We start from the raw sequence: 22,852 nt of genomic DNA on the forward strand, positions 1-22,852 counted from the left end.
TGCCAAAAATGGAAGTGGGGATTGGCCAAAGGAACGAGGGAGGTGACAAATTCTGGGCTCTTCCGTCCCAAGAAGAACAAGCTGTAGTGGAAAAAGCCAAGACTAGAAGGTGGGTCTTTATGATTTTTGCTAAGTGGCCCCTCTATTCGGTATAGTCTTCTACACCTTATACTTGCCAACTTTTAAGGACATCATTCATGAGTGCCCAAAATGTTTCTCCATAGCCATATTCCCTTTTCAGGCCATGCACCTTCCGTGTTCCTCCATGCTTCTTCCATGCCTACTGATTGTGTGTTTAGAGCCAACGCTTCACCATGAGATGAAGCCACTGGTAAAGTATAAGTTGCCAGTGCCTGGGGCAGGGCAAGTATTACACCCCCTAACCCATTAATAATGCTCTTAAAACAAATAATCCCCATATGTTGATGCTAAAACAGTTCAAAATGGTGCCCGTCCAGAGATTCGGGACACCGGTCCAGAAGTCCACTGCCTCAGATCTGAGGAGCAAGCAGGTCCACTGCTACTTTTTTGGCGTAAAATTTACCAAACCCAAAAAAGTATATGAGATAAAAGTTATCTTTTAAAGGTTTTTTTTTCTGTACAGGTAGGAAAAATTTGTCTCAAGAATTTTGCACCCAGGGCAACCACCCCCATGGACTTCTTCTTTCCGACGCACCAGCACTGGAGGAAGTATCTAGTCATCATCAAAAAGAAACTATCCAGAAGCACTCCTTTCCAGGGGGGGTTGGAACAACCCAAGAGGTTAACCAACACTTTTTAGAGTCCGGGAGGCCTCTCCTTGTTCCAGATGGCTCCAAGAGAGTTGGCAATAGCTATAGGGAGTGCAGACGTCCTTGGGGTCCCAGTGCCAAAAGGAGCCCAAAGGCCTCTTCTACGTAAGAAAACACCAATATTTTAAAGGGCCCTTTGTCTGGATTTTGCATTAGGGTCCATGAAGACGGTAAATTAATAAGCCAAGAAGAAGGACAAATGATCAAAAAAACCACACAAAAAAAGATCAATACAACAAAAGAAGTCCTCGGAGGACACATCCATGAAAAAAAAACTGGTGTCACACTACAAAAAAATAAAACCCAACACCCTCAGTGGTGGCTCTTGGCTGTCACATCTAATCTTACTAATTCAGTGACCGGTGGCAACGAGAAATCACCGAGTTCTAAGCCTGAAATCTGAAACACCGCTGTGATAAACACATATAATCCAGGCAATAATTCCAAAGTGAGAATGTGCTAAACAATGGAGAGGGAAGCAGACAAAATGCTGAAATATATATTATAAGCTTAAAAGACCAAAAAATAAATCACTCCTATCGGAGAGAGAAAGAGGCGCCATGGACGGTTCCCTTCGGCTTCCGAGATCATATGTCCTTTTTGCGCTGCCTGGTCCCCGCGCCTGTCATCAATCAGCCTCACACTTGTACTCTTCTACATCACTATCCTGCCAACTGTCTGACTCATTAGTGAAACACTAGTAAACTCCTGCATTCAGAGAAGTCAATAACAGACGGCGGCGCTCTCAAAGACAATGTTGTCCCTGCTCCATTTCTACGATGGTTATCTGGAGGAGATAGGCCACTGATGTCTTTTCAGCATTTTAGTGCTTTCGGGTCATGGCCCCCCCACAATTGCAAAAAAAAAGAAATGGAAATGGCGCCTTGTGCTTTACAAGGGTTAAGTTGTTTATTCCATCTTGGAGATGGAGAATTCAGAATACCGGGAGCAGCTCTAAGAGTTGGGAGGCAGAGATAAGGCTGATTTACTCAGCGTGTTTGTATTAGTAAATCTTAAGGGGAATCTGTCTGTGAATTCCTCTCGGTGGCGACACTCGGTTATCCGGCTCGCACTCAGTAAGTGAAAGCAGTAAGCAAACAGCTCTATAATACAGAAATGTAGACAATGGCAGTGCCAGGTGACTAATGCCGGCTGCTCTTGCAATCCCGGAATTTTTGGGCAACAGGGAATTTTTTGGAAGAACAATTTTGAACCAGAATTTGGATGAGGGTTGGGTCACACGATCATTTTCCGATTATTCTGATCAGAGTTTGATGGCATCAGTTTTTCTCAGACGTGGAGACAAAAAAAAAAGTTTCTCCATCTTCTCCATTCCATCAGTCCATGAAAATCTATCATCCGAGTTCAGATTTTGGATCAAAATCAGACACGTCTCTGATTTTTTCCGTGGCCCGAGGAAAAAAAATGAGTGCACAGCCCCATAGAATATCACAGGTACAAGTGCTATCCGTGAAAACCACAGATAACTCACATCCGAGAAAATCAGCCTAAATACTAATAATCAAACAAATTATAACGGTTTGTGCACAATGAAGTCTTTATCTGGCGGACCCCCCCCTGAAAAAGTGCTGCAAAAGCTCTTCAATAAATGAACATAGTGCACAGCAATGTAAAAACGAGATTGTCGTGCCCATTTCGTCTTTTGTTACTTCATCCAAGAAAATCAGCCCAAGTAATAATAATCAAACATGTCATTAAGAAATTATAAGGGTATGTGCCCAATGAAATCTTTATCTGGCGGAAACCCCCCGAAAAAGCGCTGCGAAACCTCCCCAATAAATGAACATAGTGAACAGCAATGTAAAAACGAGATCGCCATGTACATGTTCCGTTTTTTGCTACTTCATTTAACCGTGAAGCAATTAGAAAAAGTAGTATGTCCATGCTTCCGGGAAGCCGCTCCCGCTTGTTGGAATTTATTAAATTCTAGCAAAAAGATGTCACACAAAAACAGTGGCAAATCTGCCAGTGAAGCCCCAGTCGGGATTTTCTTGAGGCAACTTTGCCTAAGAAAACCTCGATAGGCGCGCAAACGTCTTAAAGCAGTGCTGTGAAATCCACTCCTTTAGTAAATTCTGTGGCAAATTTGCAGCAAAATCTGTGGATTTCTTCCTAAGCATTGCAAAAAGGAAGACATTTCTGTAATAATCCGCAAATTTTTCAGGCAGAACATTTTTTGCTTGGTGGTAATATGTCATGGCTAAGAAGAAGGAGGACAGAGTCAATGGCATGGTTGTAAGGAGAAGATAATAAAATGGAAAAAGTGCAAAGAAACAAAACGAGGGAGAGGTGTAAAGGTGATGACAACACCGAAGTGCGAACAGACAAGGTGACTCAGCAGAGAGAAAGTACTAGGAAACATGTTGACTTCGTCAAGACAGATGACGAGGGTAGACAAGGTGGACAAAAGGACTTTGTGGAGACCATACATGGTAGTTTGTTGGCTTAAGGAACGAGAGGTGGTGAGTTCTCCTTCAATGGAAGTCTTCAAACAGAGGCTGGACAGACATCTGTCTGAGATGGTTTAGTGAATCCTGTATTGAGCAGGGGGTTGGACCAGATGACCCTGGAGGTCCCTTCCAACTCTAACATTCTACGATTCTATGAAGTCTTCAAAGATTCTCGAATGGGTAAAAAGGAACAATATGGTGACCTGGAAATAGAGGATAGGGACAGAAATGGAGGACAGGGACAGACATGGAGTCTCGATGGAAAAATAGAAGCAGATAGGGAAGACTTGATGGAGAGGGAGGACAGGAACATTCATGGTAATTTGCTAGCCAATGGCTGCAGAATAAATATGACAAAGACCAACATTGTGGAGAAAGACAAAACAGAACAGTAATAGGACAAAACTGAAAGAAAGAACCATGTTTGGCAAGTGGACTGCAAAATATGGTGACTTTATGAAGAGAAAGTAAGGGGTAGGTTGGGCATTAGTTCAGATGGATGGTGGAGGACACAGTGACTTTATGAAACACTAATGACTTGGTGAAGAGCAGATCTGAGCATACAAAATAACATGGTGAAGGAAAAAGAAGGGGTTAAGTGGAGTTGGTGGGTAAAAAAGAAGGGAATCCATGTGGAATTTGTAGATACAGATTATATAAATGTATATAAATCATACCCACTTGATTAAGACAATAGGGGATATATGGTGTGCTAATGGGTAGCAGAAGACAGGAGCAGGTATAGTGTTTTCGTGGCAAGTAAGGCCAGAAGTAGTCATGGTGTTTGGCAGAGGATGGGGCAGAAATGGTGTCTGAATGGATAGGAAGCACAGCAATAATCATGGTGTCTTGGCAGAGAAAGATGAAGGAGCAGATGTGGTATCATGTGGCAGCAGTCAAGGTGGCTCGTAGAGAAATACCGAGGCAGGTGGGGCCATATAGTATTAATGAACAGAAATGACAGAAGCGGCTGTGGTAAATTGGCAAAGACAGTTGGGCACTCATAGTGACTTAATGGATACATTAATTGGTACAGCGATCTTGGTGGCTTGGTAGAGAAAGACAATGGTCCGGACATGTTGTTTTAATGAGGAGAAGTCATGGTGCCATGGTAAAGAAAGATGATGGGTTTAGTAGACAAACGATGGAGTAGACATACTGTTTTCATAGGTAGCAACAGTCATGGTGGTTTGTTACTAAAAGACAACAGGATGGCTATGCTGTTTTCATGGGTAGGAGCAGTCATGGTTGCTTCGTAGAGAAAGGCGATGGGCTGGACATGCTGTTTTCATGGGTAGGAACCGTCATGGTGGCTTGGTAGAGAAAGACGATGGGCTGGACATGCTGTTTTCATGGGTAGGAACAGTCTTAATGGCTTGGTAAAGAAAGACGACGGGATGAAAATGCTGTTTTCATGGGTAAGAACAATCATGGTGATTAGTAAATAAAGATGAAGGGTTTGGTAGAGAAACAATGGGGTAGACATGCTATTTTCATAGATAGCAGCAGTCATGGTGGCTTGGCAGAGAAAGACGATGGGGTAGACAGGCTGTTTTCATGGGTAAAAGTTGTAATGGTGGTTTGGTAGAGAAAGATGAGGAGATGGATATCCTGTTTTCCTGGGTAGGAGCAGTCATGTTGGCTTGGTAGAGAAAGACAAAGGGGTGGACATGCTGTTTTCATTGGTAGAAGCAGTCATGGTGGCTTGGTAGAGAAAGACGATGGGATGGATATGCTGTTTTCATGGGGAGGACTCGTCATCGTGGCTTGGTAGAGAAAGACGATGGGGTAGACATGCTGTTTTCATGGGTAGGAACCGTCATGGTGGCTTGGTAGAGAAAGACAATGGGATGGATATGCTTTTCTCATGGGTAGGAACCGTCATGGTGGCTTGGTAGGGAAATGGTGGAGTAGACATGCTGTTTTCATAAATAGCTGCAGTCATGGTGGCTCGGTAAAGAAAGACAATGAGCAGACATGGTGTTTAATGGATAGCAGCAGTCATGAAAGCTTGGTAGAGAAAAGACTTTGGGGTAGACATGATGTTTTCATGGATAAAGCAGTCATGGTGCTTTGGTGAAGAGCTCATTTTATATACAGTGAGGTGAATATGGTGCTAATGGACTAAGAGCCTGAAGAAGATGATAAGGAGGACAGGATGTGACAGAGAATGAAAGCATTATGAAGTCAGTATTATAACAGATGTATGGTCCCACAATAGGAACATTGCAGAATAAAAAAATACCCTAATGAAAAAAATACAAGCGCACGTCCCTCAGGAGTCTTCAATATGTTCTATATGATTAGATATTCATGAAGTATCAAAACACAAAATGGATTTCAACACCACCTTTCAAACAAATGGTGACTTCCAAATTTATCAGGCAACGTCGAAATTTACATGAAGACTTCACCTTAAAAATATTGTCAAGCAAATGTAGAGGCAAACAATATTTGTTATTTTGATAGACTGGGAAAACAAGCTCATCTGAAATGCAAGCATGTCAAGTGTTTAGATGAACTGCAAACAGCTTATGTGTGGGCGACAGGAATAATAATTAAAAAGAAAAATATAGCATTTTTTTCCCTCAATAAATCTTCTCTTAAAAGTTTGTAGATATCAAGTTTCCAGAAAAATATGATAACACTTTTCTTAAGCACCGAGGGCGAGGTATTTTTTATATTTTTGAAATTGCACGATCTCATATGGGCCTACAGTAATTTGACCTCACTGAAATCAGATTTTCTTTAAATGACCACAGTCGGTGGTGCTACAAGGACTCGTCACCATGGGCATGTTCCCTGGTAAATTTGCCCCAAGTTGCACCAGGTATCTGAGTCCTCACCATTATCGAGTGCCAACACCCTTGACCACTCACTTTGGAAGACTATGTACAATTCTATGTCATAATTGCCAACTCTTCTGAAACGACCAATAGGCTTACAGAACATGAGAGACCTAGGGGGAAGAGTTGGCCAAACTTACAGCACGACAGATGCCTCCTAAAACCTCATGGACAGCAACACTCTTGAATTTATTCTTTATCGAGACACACTCAAAGAGTCAAAAAAAAGGGCATCGATGGGATGTGTCCTGGTGGAGAAGGTCAAGGCAATGAAAACACAAATGCGGTAAAAGAATTTAGAAAAGTTGGTAAATGTTGACCCATAGATCATCCATGAGCCTAGAAGCTTCAGGCGGCACCTATGGTACAACCACCACAAGGGTTTCATATACGGTAATATAAAGTCTAAAGAGTAAAGTTTCTCTTTTCGGAGAGGGCCAAGTTGGCGCAATGCAATGCTCCCCTGGGAACTTAAATATGGAACAGCTTCTTCACAGAAGAAAAGAGCAGGTTCTTTAGTGCCACATAAATAACCCCAAAAACAAAGAAAAGAGGCCAAGAATACTGTGAACTAAAGTTGCAGAACATCTTCAGCTGCCCCTAAGAAGGTGTGTTTTCTGAAGGTGTTCCACACTTTATCCTAAATTTTCCCAATTTATGCCTCATGTGAAGGGTTTCTGCCTTTTTTACTCAGAATTAAAAGAAATGAAAATGCAAAAAGTACAACTAAAGTGAATCAGGTGATTATTTCCAGAGTGAGTGTTACATGCAGAAGAGTCTACATTATCCAAGTTGTGGTGGCCACACATGCAGGTGGAGATATCCTCAAACAAGATCCCTCACCGTACCTGAAGATGATTGGCATGGGCCAGTCTGTATACCCACTAAAACATTCCTACAGTGAAGTATTATCTGGAACATGCTCCTGAATCTTTACGTGTTGGAGCTACATGTTGTTGACCTCCAGATGCCACTGTCGGCCATATTTCTATGGTCTGCCACCTGGTCAACCATATTGTTCTAACATCTACCTATAATAAGTAATAAAATGAACCCTTCAATCCCTCTCACTGGTAAAACACCTGCGTGAGTGTAAAAAACAGTTTTGTCTGGTATCTGCGACCAAAAAGTTATCGCATATCAGAAATGTGTCGGAAAGACAAGAGTCTCTTCTCCACTTATAGCCTATACCGGACGGTAAAGTTCCAGAAGTAAAGGTGGTCGCTTGTGTTGAGCGAGTATGTTCTATTAACCCTTTCGCCGAGTATGCTCGGGCCGAGCTCCGAGTATTTACAGCTGCTCGGTGATAAGGTTGAATCGTTCCCGTGTGCATGATTTGCAACTGTTTGACAGCTTTATTACATGGGAGGAATGTCTGTTTCTTACACATTCCTCCCATGTAATAAAGCTGTCAAACACCGAGCAGCTGTAAATACTCGGTGCTCGGCCCGAGCATACTCGGACAGAACATACTCGCTCAACCCTAGTGATCGCACATTAAATGTTTTTGGGCAGACAATATAGACTATCTTTGCTGACCATCAGTTCCTTTTCGTAACATGGACAAGCAAGACAGATGCAGTCAATGCCATATCAAAAAGTTGCCATGTTGGATTTTTCCAGTTGTTTTTCGAACACTGTAAGTAAAAAGCAGTTCTTGACAAACAGAATATCTGTATTTCATTAATGAACACTAGGACCAAGTCATAAATCAAAGGTGAGACTGATTAGTGATTTTGCCCAAATGATATTGTTGTCCAAGCCGAAAACCTTTCCAGACCAACCATGAAAAAGGAAGTCGTACAGGTAACAGCCATCCAAAATTCCTCATGTATGTCCGGCCAATACTCACACATAAGAGCAAACAACACTTCTATTAACATTCATGGAAATTCTTACTTCCAGGCTAAGTGAAATTGGTCCTGTTCAAGACCTAAGTGGCTTTAAAGCCATGAATAGAGTGGATCAAAAAGATTCACAGGATCATAGCCGGACCAGGCAATGCAAGCTCTGTCAACCTGGCACATAAACTCGGGGATCCTGGGCGCTTTTTGTGACTGCTAGACCCATACGATGTCATGATATTGAGTGAGGCTTAGTCATGTCATGGTTAGTGTAGCGTTGCGAGATCATGGAGGCCTCAGAGTACTGACGCACGTTTCACACCAGGGCCCTGCAAATCTTTTTGCTCAACTTTACCCATCAATATTCTGTTCAATTAATTATGAACAACTCTAAACTCCATGATTTGCCCCAATGGAGCTAATCTTGTAGCCCCTCCGAGAGGATAATTATTTGGTGCTTGTTTACATTCCAAGCCCTTTCCATGACTTTTGGGCCAATTTCTTTCTTCCCAATAAGATCAGGGAACTAAATAGGGTTTTAGAAAAAAGAATGGATGTGACCAACCTGTGCTCAAACTTCAACTCCATGGATTTACTTTTCCACAAATACAACTATCACACATAGAAACAGATGCATCAGAGATTAAGGCCCTCACACTTGCAGAGTCCAAAACGCCATCTCAGACTCTTGGTGGGCAACACTTAAACTTGACGAAGATAGAAAATAGAAATTTTTTCGTTTTGTTCTTTAATGCTCGGCTGGCATATCGTAGTGTACTAATTCTACTGTCCTACATTAATCAAAGCTGCAGCCCCTGTTGTCTTAGCACCGTAGATTGAGAATGTGCCCCTGGCGAAGAATGAGGGAAAAGTCAACAGGAATTAAGTTTCAGTGTAACTGTTTACTCAACTCTGGCCTGCAGTTATTGAAATTTTATCCATGGGTTTGTGTGACTGCCGCACTAATGACTTCAGCATGGCTGTGATTCTCTCACTTCAAGTAAAAACCTGTAAGATGGAAATGATTGAATTAGCTCAGTCTACGTTCCCCTAAGGATAAGACGTCTATAGCGGCGGATTAGTTATCTGGACCGAAGAGGGACAACAACCCCGAAACAGCTGTCTGCAGATCAGTGTCTCTTTCCTTTGTTTGGCTTATATTCTTAAACGGGTTGGTCCAGGCATAGGTATTCATGAACTATCCACAGGACAGGTCAACAAAAGTAGAACAGTGGGAGTCCAACGCCTGGTACCCTCACCGATAAGCAGTGCAGCTTCATTCAAAGTGTAGCGGCTTCTGACGGCCATTGCCGAAAAGATTCTTTTAAAAAAAGTAGGAGACGTGCTGCTGTACTTGGCAGTGACCGCTACACTTTGAACGGAGCTGCACTGCCACTGCAAATAGCAGCTGATCTTTGGGATGGGGAGCCTATAGATAAGTCATCAATATCTGTCACGCACAGTGTAGGAAAGACTAAGCACAACACAAAGGGATGAGGGAAAGGGAGCCCAGACACTAGGGAAAGGGGGAGTGGAGACTCCTAGGCTGATCTAATATTACCCTGCCTCCCCTACCATCCCTATGTTGGTTCCACGCCAATCGCCGAACAGGAAACTGAAGCCCTGTAAATCCCTAAAGCTAGGCCCTGGATAGGGAAGGAGGGGAGATGAGCACTGGTCAGTCCCCACTATAAACTAAAGACAAGAAGGGAGACAAACACAGGGGGAAGAAACTTAGCTTGAGCAGACTTCAGAGAGATTACACCAAACACCCTCCAAAGCACCAGAGAGGAAGTAAGCTGACAGTAATAGCTTCAAGCCTTCACAAGGGATCATATGAATATCACCGGCGCCTCCCTGCAGCAAACTGAAAGTATTTAAACATCTAGGCCAGGATGTCAATCAAAGCAGGAGGGAGGTTGACGCTGGGTCCTAAAGTAAGACAGATTTAAGAAGGCGTCTGCAATGTCAAACAAAGTGATCTTCTGCAACCAGCTGCAGGATGACTGTCTGTTACATCTGACACACCCGTGACCATATCTATACCGGGGACAATCTTTATAAAAGTTGGCCGAAATAATATATTCTGACTGTAATGATCGATTAATTGTTGTGTCAGTGAAACCAACAATTGTTCACTTTGCACCTAAAGTTCCAGCTTGCCCAACTGGTGTTTTGGATGATTTCGATCATTCATCAGTCAAACTAGTCCGCTACCACCTGATATGCACCACCATTAGATAGCGGTGTAGAGAGAAGATAGGGGGCTCCAAAGCAATTATCAAAATGAGCCGAACATACTAGTGAGAGGTTTGGCCAACCACAAACTGGTGCCTCTTTGTCCCCTCCATATCTTCACCAAGACCCTTGGTCTAGTAAATCAATGGGACCAACTATGGTGAGCTTCCTGCAAACCAAGGGCCCCCTTACAATGCAAGATTATCGTGAACGAGCATTCCTAAGAAGGATCACCCGACAAACAAACGTTTTGCTCATTGTTCATGAAACGATCTTTAATGCTCATCGTTCTCGGAAGCGCAAAACTGGACCAGAGCGGCCGAGAATATCGGCAACCTAAGCACACGAAATAATTAGATTCTTCAGTGCACACCTGAAAACCATGAATGACTGCCGATCAGCCAACAAGTAGGAAACTGACCGCTCACACCATCGTATTTTCTGTCCTCGTGCATTCCCGACAAAACACTGGATTGAACTCGGACCAATTGGGCCGTGCACATTTCTTAATTTTTCTTCGGACTGAGCCGGTCCGAGGAAAAATTCGCAGCATGCCCAAATTTGATCCGATATTCGGCTCGCACTCAGCCATGCAAGCCAATGAGTGCATGGAAAACATCAGAACTGCATTCGGATGACATTTGAGTGCAGTCCGATTTCCACACAATGGAGAAGAGGGTGAAATTTTGTTCTCCATCTTCTCCTCGCCCGAAAGAATCGAATCACACTCTGATCAGAGCGTCACTTGCCCATTCGACCAGATTCTCTTGCATAAGAGAATTTACGGCCATCTGACCCAGCAGTCTCAGCATGGCCTGCCTCCATGGAACGTACACATTCACAAAAAATGGACCACATTTAAAAAAGATGTTCCCCTTGAAATGCAAACCTGGCTCTGCCTCCATTGCTCTTAGCTGTCTGGATTTCGTCATGAGATATTTTCACTTTGTCGGTAAAAGCTTTCACCCGAACCAAATGCAAAACACCAAGTTACTACTGTGATCAAATAAATACAAACAGGAGCCGAGGGTAAACCGCTGGCAGTAGGTGGAGGTACCAGCTCACTGCCAGCGTGGGGCCATTACTAGGATTCGTCATTCAAGAGAAACTTCTGCAGCCTGTACATGTCACTAATGTGATCCAATCTCCAGAACTGATTTTCATCCATAATGAAGACTTCTGTTCAGTGAGAACAAGCAGAGTCCCTGAAAAGGGTGAAGAGATGATGCATAAAGGGTATTCAAAATTGCACTGCCCAAAACCAGTCTGATTACTCATCTAATACGCCTATGATGTTGTATGTCGGGGTCATGAGTCTGTGTCCTGGCCGGGCAGTGCAGCTGTAATACGGATGATAAAATCTGGCTGGAGTATTTAGCATAGAAGCAGGTATATGTGGGGGGGGGGTATTTTGCATAGGGGCAGTGTGTGTGTGGGTATATATTTTGCAGAGGGGCAGTGTTTGTGTGGGGGAGTATTTTGAATGTCTCCTGTGATGTCTGCACCAGCCCCAATGCCTCCTGTGATGTCAAAACCAGCCCCAATGCCTCCTGTGATGTCTGCACCAGCCCCAATGCCTCTTATGATGTCCACACCAGCCGCAATGCCTCCTGTGATGTCTGCACCAGCCCCAATGCCTCTTATGATGTCCGCACCAGCCGCAATGCCTCCTGTGATGTCTGCACCAGCCCCAATGCCTCCTGTGATGTCCACATCAGCCCCAATGCCTCCTGTGATGTCCACACCAGCCCCAATGCCTCCTGCGATGTCCGCACCAGCCTCAATACTTCCTGTGATGTCTGGACCAGCCCCATTGTCTCCTATGATGTCCGCAACAGTCCCAATGCCTCCTGTGATGTCCGCACCAGCCCCAATGCCTCCTATGATGTCCGCACCATCCCCAATGCCTCCTGTGATGTCCACACCAGCCCCAATGCCTCCTGCGATGTCCGCACCAGCCTCAATACTTCCTGTGATGTCTGGACCAGCCCCATTGTCTCCTATGATGTCCGCAACAGTCCCAATGCCTCCTGTGATGTCCGCACCAGCCCCAATGCCTCCTATGATGTCCGCACCATCCCCAATGCCTCCTGTGATGTCCGCACCATCCCCAATGCCTCCTGTGATGTCTACACCAGCCCCAATGCCTCCTATGATGTCCGCACCATCCCCAATGCCTCCTGTGATGTCTACACCAGCCCCAATGCCTCCTATGATGTCTACACTAGCCCCAATGTCTCCTGCGATGTCTGCACCATCCGCAGGTTAAATAGCCATGTTGGCACTTTGTGATATATAAATGGGGTTTGGGTTGCCATTTGGGCACTTGGTCTCTAAAAGCTTCAAGATCATTGGCCTAGGCCATCAGTATGAGATTGGTGGGTGTCCAACTCTTGGTACTCTCACCGATCAGCTGCTTGAAGAGACTATGAGGACCCATTCATTATTTACCAGATGACCTATCCGTAGGCTAAGTCCTGAATTTTATGATAAGCTGCAATGTTTGTGTACATGAGAAATAACACTATTTCTGGCCACCATTTGATTTGTCTCCTGCTTTTTTTGCCAGTTTTCCCCTTTGCAGACTCTCTCTCCAATTTTCAGTTGTCTCTGAGCTTGTGGGTGGAGACAAGCTGCTATGATGTCTCCCATACACAGCACACACAGACACTGGCGGACACAGGCAGAAGAGGGCCCCTGGGCAAGAACAATATAAGGGCCCTTTGCAGCCAAATAGTTGGTAATAATGCACAACTCCACCTGTTTTGAAGGTGGAAATGGGCCCCCTTACCTCTTGGGCCCCTGTGGGGCTGCACAGGTTGCACCAATGGCATGTCGCCCCTGCACACAGACATAAGTGACTCCAGCTCTCTGGTCTCTATGTAGTACATGTTCAAAAGCAGCAGCAGCATGGAGGACATTATACAGCAGTATTGAGCAGTGTAGCTGTGAATCCAGCTCTGGGATAAGCTAAATCACTCACTAGCTGCAGCAGGATTTGCCTGTCTTGTCCTTTGCTTGTCTTCTCACTCTTCTTCCCTTCCCCAAAGACTATATTATGAGGTGTAACCTGACCCCTCACTGTGCTGGAGAGTATGTTTTGCTTAGATCAAAACGGAATTAAAGTGTAACCATCATTTTTATTTAGTAAATCAACAGCACACATGAAAATAAGAAACTTTGTAATATATCTTATTAGAAAAATCCTCTTCTTTTTCTGCCAGAATTGATCTTTCATTCTCAAAATTCTCAGTTCACAGGTAAAATGTTTATTCAGTGAAGACAAACTTTACTTTACTGAGATAGGAGATGACAGTTGGTACTGATAAGATTCTATGTAGAGGGGAGGGGGAGGAGCTAGAGGCAGAGCTCCTCCAGTTTCCCCTCTACATAGAATGTTATGAGCACCAACTGTCATCTCCTATATCAGTAAAGTAAAGTTTGTCTTCACTGAAGACAGATTTTACCTGTGAGTTGAGAATTTTGAGAATGAAAGTTCTAGTCCAGGAGGAGAAAGAAGCAGATTTCTCTGATAAGTTATATTACAAAGCTTCTTATTTCCATGTGTACTATTGATTTATGAAATAAAAAATAAAAAAGACGGTTGCACTTTAAGCTTTGTGAGTGAATGGGGAGTTCAAGAAGCGGCTCATGAGTGGAGACAATATTTCTTCGTTAAGACATACCAGAAAGTTTCTTATATTGGCTTGTAAAGTTTGCTGAAAGAACAGGGACAATTTAAAGCAATTCTCCACATTGGCGCGATAAAAGGATTCCAGAATGTCCAATTCCAGCGACACCCCCAAACGACAAGTTCAATTTCCTTGCAATGCCCCTACTGGTAAAATAAAGCATTACATAGCATTTGATGAAATCAATGGTTCGTCTATATAGGGGACAGGCATGGCAGGTCTTCCAGAGACTCTCCACTTTGGCTAATAGATGAGGGGTCCTAAATTCCGATTTTTTTTTAAGATTTGCAAAAAGGTTTTCCAAACCCCTTCAATTCTAGTTTATGAGGGACTGTAAAAAAAAAAAAAAACCTTTCAAAACCCCATCAGTAGCGTCATTGTAACCTTGACCTCCCCCAAATCTACTGTTACCTTTCACTAAGTATAACAGGCAATAAAAGGACGTGAACGATCGGTTCCAGTGGGTTGCAGAGCATTTCGTCCGCTCTCACCGCGCGTTTTGAGTTTTGCATTTTAAGATTTGCAAGCTTTCATGTTTGCAAATGTTTTCAAGTTTGTTGTCAAACTTTTTCATCTACTTTCATGCTAGGTCAGATTCCAAAAAAAAACAGATAACTTTCACTCAGTAGCAGGGAAAAAGTATCCTCCTTCCCTTTAACAGTTGTCACTTTCTGCTACTAAACAGTACACACTGGCTTTTTCGGGCAGCGCAAAAGTCTTTGATCTCTTTTTCACAGTGATGAATGCCTGGACCCGGGCGCCAGAACACATAATAAAGTATAAATTTCACATTCCATTGTGATTGCATGGATGGTTCTGTTTTCTCTACCAGGGGGACGTAGGGGGTACGGTACCTGGTGTTGCTGAAGATGTGCAATATCGGCGGCGTCCAGAGAAGGTGTCTCTCCGTTAGATCGCGTTTCCCGTAATGTGCACTCTAGTAAGTGGTTACCAGAATTTCCACCATTCTGCACGGATAAATCGTTACTTTTCGTCTCAGTCCCAGATTCTTGCATCATGACTCAAAGCCCTTTATAACAAGAAGGGAGAAGGGGTGGGGGGGAAGAAAACATAATAAAACAGCTGTTAAAACAGTTAGCGCATTGGAAGATACGTGCCCTGCTTAAAATCAGCCCCAAAACTGTAAACATTTGTCATTTCCTTTCATACAATTTATCTTTCTTGAGCGCTTCTCGCTAAACCGTTACTGTTTATTTTCTTTAACAGCTATAATTGTGGCAAATTTCAGCTGGAAATGTAGCGACTTGCTTTGCTTTTGTTTATCACTTTCTCTTCTTTTCTTTTTTTTTTTTTCCTCTCACATGTATATTTTATAGAACAAAGTCTTGAATTTGTACATCGCACAAAAAACGGGAAAGAAAACGTCAAAATACGGAATTCTTTTTCCTCCAAGGAAATCTTAAAAAAAAAAGTCGAAATTTCCGACTTGAAAACTATTTTTATTTTTATTTATTTTTTTTTACAATGGCCATTCGTTTCATCTCCTGTGTCCAGGAGGTGGTGGTTATGTCCGTTTTTGATCCGAGTCGTGGAACAAAATCGTCCATTCAAATCAATGGGTTCATAAAAAAAAATCAACGGCGCACGGATCCACTCCACGTGTCCGGTTTTGACTGTTTCATACATAGGAGAGGATTGGAAAAAAAATTTTTGCATATGAGAATAAATGAATTCATGGTAAAAGTGGAAAAGGAGCAAAAAAAAAAGGATTTCTATATGAAGACTAAAGCCCCAAGTAGAAATTAGACTGAAGTTGGACGAACCAGTAAATATCGTTGGACAATCCATAGTATTATGGGGCCTTGGATAATTTATTGTCGGGGGGAAATACCATTCCAGCATGTCCTATTTCGGCCTGCCGATTGTATTGTCTCCCTGAGATAAGTGGCTGCCAGATAGATCTCATATTGTCACGCACAGTGGAGGAAAGACAAAGTGCGTCACGAAGGGATGAGGGGAAGCCCAGACACTAGGGAAAGGGGGAAGTGGAGACCTCATAGGCTAATCTACAATCACCCTGTCTACCCCTACCGTCCCTATATTGGTTCCTCACCAATCGCCGCACAGGAACCTATCCCTGTATTTCCTTAGCGCTTGGCCCTAGATAGGGAAGGGCGGATGAGTGCTAGTCAATCCCCACTGACAACTAAAGATAGCAAGGGGAGGCAAACACGGGGGAAAGTAAGCTTAGCTTGAGCCGACTTCAGAGAGATAGCACACATGTCCTCTTAGCATCAGAGAGGAAGTAAGAACTGCACTTGTTCAAAGCCTTCACAAGGGGTCATGTGAATATCACCAGCACCTCCCTCTAGCAACAGACAGTATTTAAACACCCAGCCTGGGTGTCAATTAGCCGGAGGGAGGTAGCCGCTGGGTCTTAGAGTGAGATAGCTAAGAAGGTGTCTGTAAGGCCAAACGAAGAGATCTTCTGCAACCAATTGCAGGGAGATTGTCTGTCACTTCTGACCCACTTGTGACACATATGCTCGGACAAATGAGCGCTCCTGTGTATGGGAGTGATGGTAGAGACGAATGGCCAACCAATGGTCATCTAGCCATCTAATGTGCACGGCGAGCCTAAAGTCTGAAGGTGTATATATTTTTACAACCACCAAAAGTTCAGAGTTTATTTCCAGTCCGCAACCATGGAGTCTAAATAAGTTTGCATAGGAGCTGTAGACACAAAACGGTGGGATTTTTTATTTTTTTTTTAACTCAAGGCAAAGATTCTCTTATATAATAACGATTGTAATAACTAATAAAAATAGTAATATTTTTTCCCTAGCTGATGCATTTTCTTTTTGTTAAAGTGCAAATGTAAATTTTGATGCAGTACCCTCTTTATCCTGTAGGGGTGCTGTTTTTTTTGTGCTACAGTATCCTCTTTATCCTGTAGGGGTGCTGGTTTTTTGTGTTATTTTTTGCATTTCCTGAAATAGGACACACACACAAAAAAGGACCCCCAAGTTACAAAAAAATACCAGCAAAAATCTGAACTAAATCAAATAAAAACCTGTTCTTGAAGAATTGGTCTCTTCTACAGGAAGAGATAAATGTGACTAGAGTGAAAGAACTAAATGTCATTGTGTCCGGAGGGTATTTATTTGCCCTTCCACACCTTGAGTTACGATATCGGCAGAATAAACAAGTGAATGACGTTGGAGAGGCCGAGTGAGTCACTGCAGAGACGTGTCTACATGTATATAAAGCCGTGCTCCGGCCTTAAGTTGGGTGATATCTTGTGCTGCCCCTCCTGCTGGTTCCCTCCATAGACTGAAGTTACATATCCCAATATCACTCCATATAGTGCAGAAGTTCCAATATGGTTTTCAAATGCAATACAGGTTATCCACCCCCACACACTGCAAAATTAATATACTATATAGTGCAACACTAGTAATTACCACCATACAGTGCTCAAATAATACTGACATACAGTGACCAAATAACGGTACCGTATATAGTGTGAGTTATGGTGACAGGTGATGGACTATCTGTTGTGCCCCCTTAAGTGGGTTGTCACATAAAAAGCATAGATAATAAATGTATGAACGCTGGGGGTCTGGCTATTGAGACCATCACCAATTCCAAAATTTGGGGCTGAAAGTGTTTTATGTTTAGAGTAGAAACAGTGTATGGAGTAGTGGTCGCACATGCTCACTAGAAACAGTGTATGGAGTAGTGGTCGCACATGCTCACTAGAAGCAGTGTATGGAGCAGTGGTTGCACATGCTCACTAGAAGCGGTGTATGGAGCAGTGGTCGTACATGCTCACTAGAAACAGTGAATGGAGCAGTGGTCGTTCATGCTCACTAGAAACAGTGTATGGAGCAGTGGTTGTACATGCTCACCAGAAACAGTGAGTGGAGCAGTGGTCGCACATGCTCACCAGAAACAGTGAATGGAGCAGTGGTCGCACATGCTCACTAGAAACAGTGAATGGAGCAGTGGTCGCTCATGCTCACCAGAAACAGTGAATGGAGCAGTGGTCGTACATGCTCACTACAAACAGTGAATGGAGCAGTGGTCGCACATGCTTACTAGAAACAGTGAATGGAGCAGTGGTCGTACATGCTCACTACAAACAGTGTATGAAGCAGTGGTCGTTCATGCTCACTACAAACAGTGAATGGAGCAGTGGTCGTTCAAGCTCACTAGAAACAGTGAATGGAGCAGTGGTCGTACATGCTCACTACAAACAGTGAATGGAGCAGTGGTCGTACATGCTCACTACAAACAGTGTATGAAGCAGTGGTCGTTCATGCTCACTAGAAACAGTGAATGGAGCGGTGGTCGTACATGCTCACTACAAACAGTGTACGGAGCGGTGGTCGTTCATGCTCACTAGAAACAGTGAATGGAGCAGTGGTCATACATGCTCACCAGAAACAGTGAATGGAGCAGTGGTCGTACATGCTCACTAGAAACAGTGAATGGAGCAGTGGTCGCACATACTCACTAGAAACAGTGAATGGAGCAGTGGTCGCACATGCTCACTAGAAACAGTGAATGGAGCGGTGGTCGTACATGCTCACTACAAACAGTGTACGGAGCTGTGGTCGTTCATGCTCACTAGAAACAGTGAATGGAGCAGTGGTCATACATGCTCACCAGAAACAGTGAATGGAGCAGTGGTCGTACATGCTCACCAGAAACAGTGAATGGAGCAGTGGTCGTACATGCTCACCAGAAACAGTGAATGGAGCAGTGGTCATTCATGCTCACTATAAACAGTGAATGGAGCAGTGGTCATACATGCTCACCAGAAACAGTGAATGGAGCAGTGGTCGTACATGCTCACCAGAAACAGTGAATGGAGCAGTGGTCGCACATGCTCACTAGAAACAGTGAATGGAGCAGTGGTCGTACATACTCACTAGAAACAGTGAATGGAGCGGTGGTCGCACATGCTCACTATAAACAGTGAATGGAGCAGTGGTCGCACATGCTCACTATAAACAGTGAATGGAGCAGTGGTCGTACATGCTCACTCTAAATCGTGAATGGAGCAGTGGTCGTATATGCTCACTATAAACAGTTTATGGAGAAGTGGTCGTACATGCTCACTAGAAACAGTGAATAGAGCGGTGGTAGCACATGCTCACTATAAACAGTGAATGGAGCAGTGGTCGCACATGCTCACTATAAACAGTGAATGGAGCAGTGGTCGTACATGCTCACTAGAAACAGTGAATGGAGCAGTGGTCGTACATGCTCACTATAAACAGTGAATGGAGCAGTAGTCGTACATGCTCACTATAAACAGTGAATGGAGCGGTGGTCGCACATGCTCACTGTAAACAGTGAATGGAGCAGTGGTCGTATATGCTCACTATAAACAGTGAATGGAGCAGTGGTCGCACATGCTCACTGTAAACAGTGAATGGAGCAGTGGTCGCACATGCTCAATGTAAGCAGTGAATGGAGCAGTGGTCGCACATGTTCACTATAAACAGTGAATGGAGCAGTGGATGCACATGCTCAATGTAAACAGCGAATGGAGCAGTGGTCGCACATGCTCAATGTAAGCAGTGAATGGAGCAGTGGTCGCACATGTTCACTATAAACAGTGAATGGAGCAGTGGATGCACATGCTCAATGTAAACAGCGAATGGAGCAGTGGTCGCACATGCTCACTACAAACAGTGAGTGGAGCAGTGGTCGCACATGCTCACTGTAAACAGTGAATGGAGCAGTGGTTGCACATGCTCACTATAAACAGTGAATGGAGCAGTGGTCGCACATGCTCACTGTAAACAGTGAATGGAGCATTAGTCGCACATGCTCACTAGAAACAGTGTATGGAGCAGTGGTTGTACATGCTCACCAGAAACAGTGAGTTGAGCAGTGGTCGCACATGCTCACTAGAAACAGTGAATGAAGCAGTGGTCGCACATGCTCACTAGAAACAGTGAATGGAGAAGTGGTCGCACATGCTTACAAGAAACAGTGAATGGAGCAGTGGTCGTACAAACTCACTACAAACAGTGAATGGAGCAGTAGTCGTACATACTCACTACAAACAGTGAATGGAGCAGTGGTCATTCATGCTCACTAGAAGCAGTGAATGGAGCAGTGGTCACACATGCTCATTATAAACAGTGAATGGAGCAGTGGTCGTACATACTCACTAGAAACAGTGTATGGATGAGTGGTCGCTCATGCTCACTAGAAACAGTGAATGGAGCAGTGGTCGTTCATGCTCACTATAAACAGTGAATGGAGCAGTGGTCTTACATTCTCACCAGAAACAGTGAATGGAGCAGTGGTCGCACATGCTCACCAGAAACAGTGAATGGAGCAGTGGTCGCACATTCTCACTAGAAACAGTGAATGGAGCAGTGGTCGCACATACTCACTAGAAACAGTGAATGGAGCGGTGGTCGCACATGCTCATTATAAACAGTGAATGGAGCAGTGGTCGTACATGCTCACTATAAACAGTGAATGGAGCAGTGGTCGTATATGCTCACTATAAACAGTGAATGGAGCAGTGGTCGCACATGCTCACTGTAAACAGTGAATGGAGCAGTGGTCGCACATGCTCAATGTAATGAGTGAATGGAGCAGTGGTCGCACATGTTCACTATAAACCGTAAAAGGAGCAGTGGTCACACATGCTCACTATAAACAGTGAATGGAGCAGTGGTCGCACATGCTCCATGTAAACAGTGAATGGAGCAGTGGTCGCACATGCTTACTATAAACAGTGAATGGAGCAGTGGTCGCACATGCTCACTGTAAACAGTGAATGGAGCAGTGGTTGCACATGCTCACTATAAACAGTGAATGGAGCAGTGGTCGCACATGTTCACTGTAAACAGTGAATGGAGCAGTGGTTGCACATGCTCACTATAAACAGTGAATGGAGCAGTGGTCGCACATGCTCAATGTAAACAGTGAATGGAGCAGTGGTCGCACATGCTCAATGTAAACAGTGAATGGAGCAGTGGTCGCACATGCTCACTATAAACAGTGAATGGAGCAGTGGTCGCACATGCTCACTAGAAACAGTGAATGGAGCAGTGGTCGCACATGCTCAATGTAAACAGTGAATGGAGCAGTGGTCGCACATGCTCAATGTAAACAGTGAATGGACCAGTGGTCGCACATGCTCACTATAAACAGTGAATGGAGCAGTGGTCGCACATGCTCACTATAAACAGTGAATGGAGCAGTGGTTGCACATGCTCACTGTAAACAGTGAATGGAGCAGTGGTTGCACATGCTCACTATAAACAGTGAATGGAGCAGTGGTCGCACATGCTCAATGTAAACAGTGAATGGAGCAGTGGTCGCACATGCTCAATGTAAACAGTGAATGGAGCAGTGGTCGCACATGCTCACTATAAACAGTGAATGGAGCAGTGGTCGCACATGCTCACTAGAAACAGTGAATGGAGCAGTGGTCGCACATGCTCAATGTAAACAGTGAATGGAGCAGTGGTCGCACATGCTCAATGTAAACAGTGAATGGACCAGTGGTCGCACATGCTCACTATAAACAGTGAATGGAGCAGTGGTCGCACATGCTCACTATAAACAGTGAATGGAGCAGTGGTTGCACATGCTCACTGTAAACAGTGAATGGAGCAGTGGTTGCACATGCTCACTATAAACAGTGAATGGAGCAGTGGTCGCACATGCTCAATGTAAACAGTGAATGGAGCAGTGGTCGCACATGCTCAATGTAAACAGTGAATGGAGCAGTGGTCGCACATGCTCACTATAAACAGTGAATGGAGCAGTGGTCGCACATGCTCACTAGAAACAGTGAATGGAGCAGTGGTCGCACATGCTCAATGTAAACAGTGAATGGAGCAGTGGTCGCACATGCTCAATGTAAACAGTGAATGGACCAGTGGTCGCACATGCTCACTATAAACAGTGAATGGAGCAGTGGTCGCACATGCTCACTATAAACAGTGAATGGAGCAGTGGTTGCACATGCTCACTAACACTCCATTTACACAGGGAGGTCCTTTTGGGATCATACATGTATCACCAATACTGAAAATATTTCATACATGTCAACTATGGAAGAGCAGTTTTAAGAAGTAGTTTAATGAACACGTTATGGAACATGCGCTTGAGCTTCAATGGTTCTGTTAAAAAGGTTCTCTAGTTTAGAAAGTCCATATTGAAATATTTGGGAATCCTGAATTAATCGAAGAGGTCTCACAATCAGGACCTTTATCTATTGGCCATTGATGGCAACAAAGAGCATCTCATGTTCTGGAGGACCAAGCATGTCCATACTTTACAGGCAGGCTATTAATTCCAATAGGAAGCCTGCAATGCCTTGTTTGGCCAGTGGTAGTGCTGTAGGGAAATTGAGCACTCTTTGACAGGATCCCATGTGATTATAACTGATTGTGGCGAACAACTTTTAAAATTGTTCTAACAATCCTTCTAATTAAAACAGATTGTACAAAGTGGAGAAAGCTTTGTATCCGCTCAGCTTTTCTAAGGAGCTCCACTTTTTTTCTTAGCCCTTAAGGTACACAGTGTTAAGACATCGACCAGTGCAAATGGAAAGAGAATAAAATACAGCAATCAATTCTGCATCTTCAGATCCAAATACTTCTCCCGTGTGATCAGAAGTTTTCGGATGAATTTTAGAATATTTTCTAGTTTGGTTTATAAATCAGTGGTAAAATGAGTCACCTATCAAGTAACTTACCCAAAATGGATGAAGTCACTGTTTACTTCATGAACTTAAGACATGTAGATAAGACAAGATTATTTTCATTTATTTTATTTTATTTTTTTTAAAAAAGTGTTTTTTGACAAAAGGCTGCACAAAGTTTTTTCTAGGAAAGCTTAAAGGGGTATTTCCATCTCAAAGATCCTATTCTAATATGTAGTAGGTGTAATATTAATAAAATAAGCAAATACCTCAAATTAAAAATGTAGTATAGTTCTTCTGATTTGCTATGTCACTTACCC

General features: G+C 43.6%; 1 protein-coding gene across 12 annotated transcripts in view; it reads right to left on the bottom strand.

Moving 5' to 3' along the window:
• The window catches only part of FOXP1 (forkhead box P1), an 809,982-nt gene that overhangs the window by 296,176 nt on the left and 490,954 nt on the right, over positions 1–22,852 (bottom strand). For all 12 annotated transcript variants that reach the window (XM_073644751.1, XM_073644747.1, XM_073644748.1 and 9 more), the window contains one exon: positions 14,737–14,912. In XM_073644751.1, coding sequence (XP_073500852.1) covers positions 14,737–14,901 — 165 coding nt within the window. In that variant the 5' untranslated portion in view covers positions 14,902–14,912. The remainder of the gene's footprint in view (positions 1–14,736; positions 14,913–22,852) is intronic.

This window comes from Phyllobates terribilis, unplaced genomic scaffold (assembly GCF_046119375.1).
Source record: "Phyllobates terribilis strain yellow unplaced genomic scaffold, ASM4611937v1 Scaffold_8__6_contigs__length_399053987, whole genome shotgun sequence".
NCBI lineage: Eukaryota > Metazoa > Chordata > Amphibia > Anura > Dendrobatidae > Phyllobates > Phyllobates terribilis.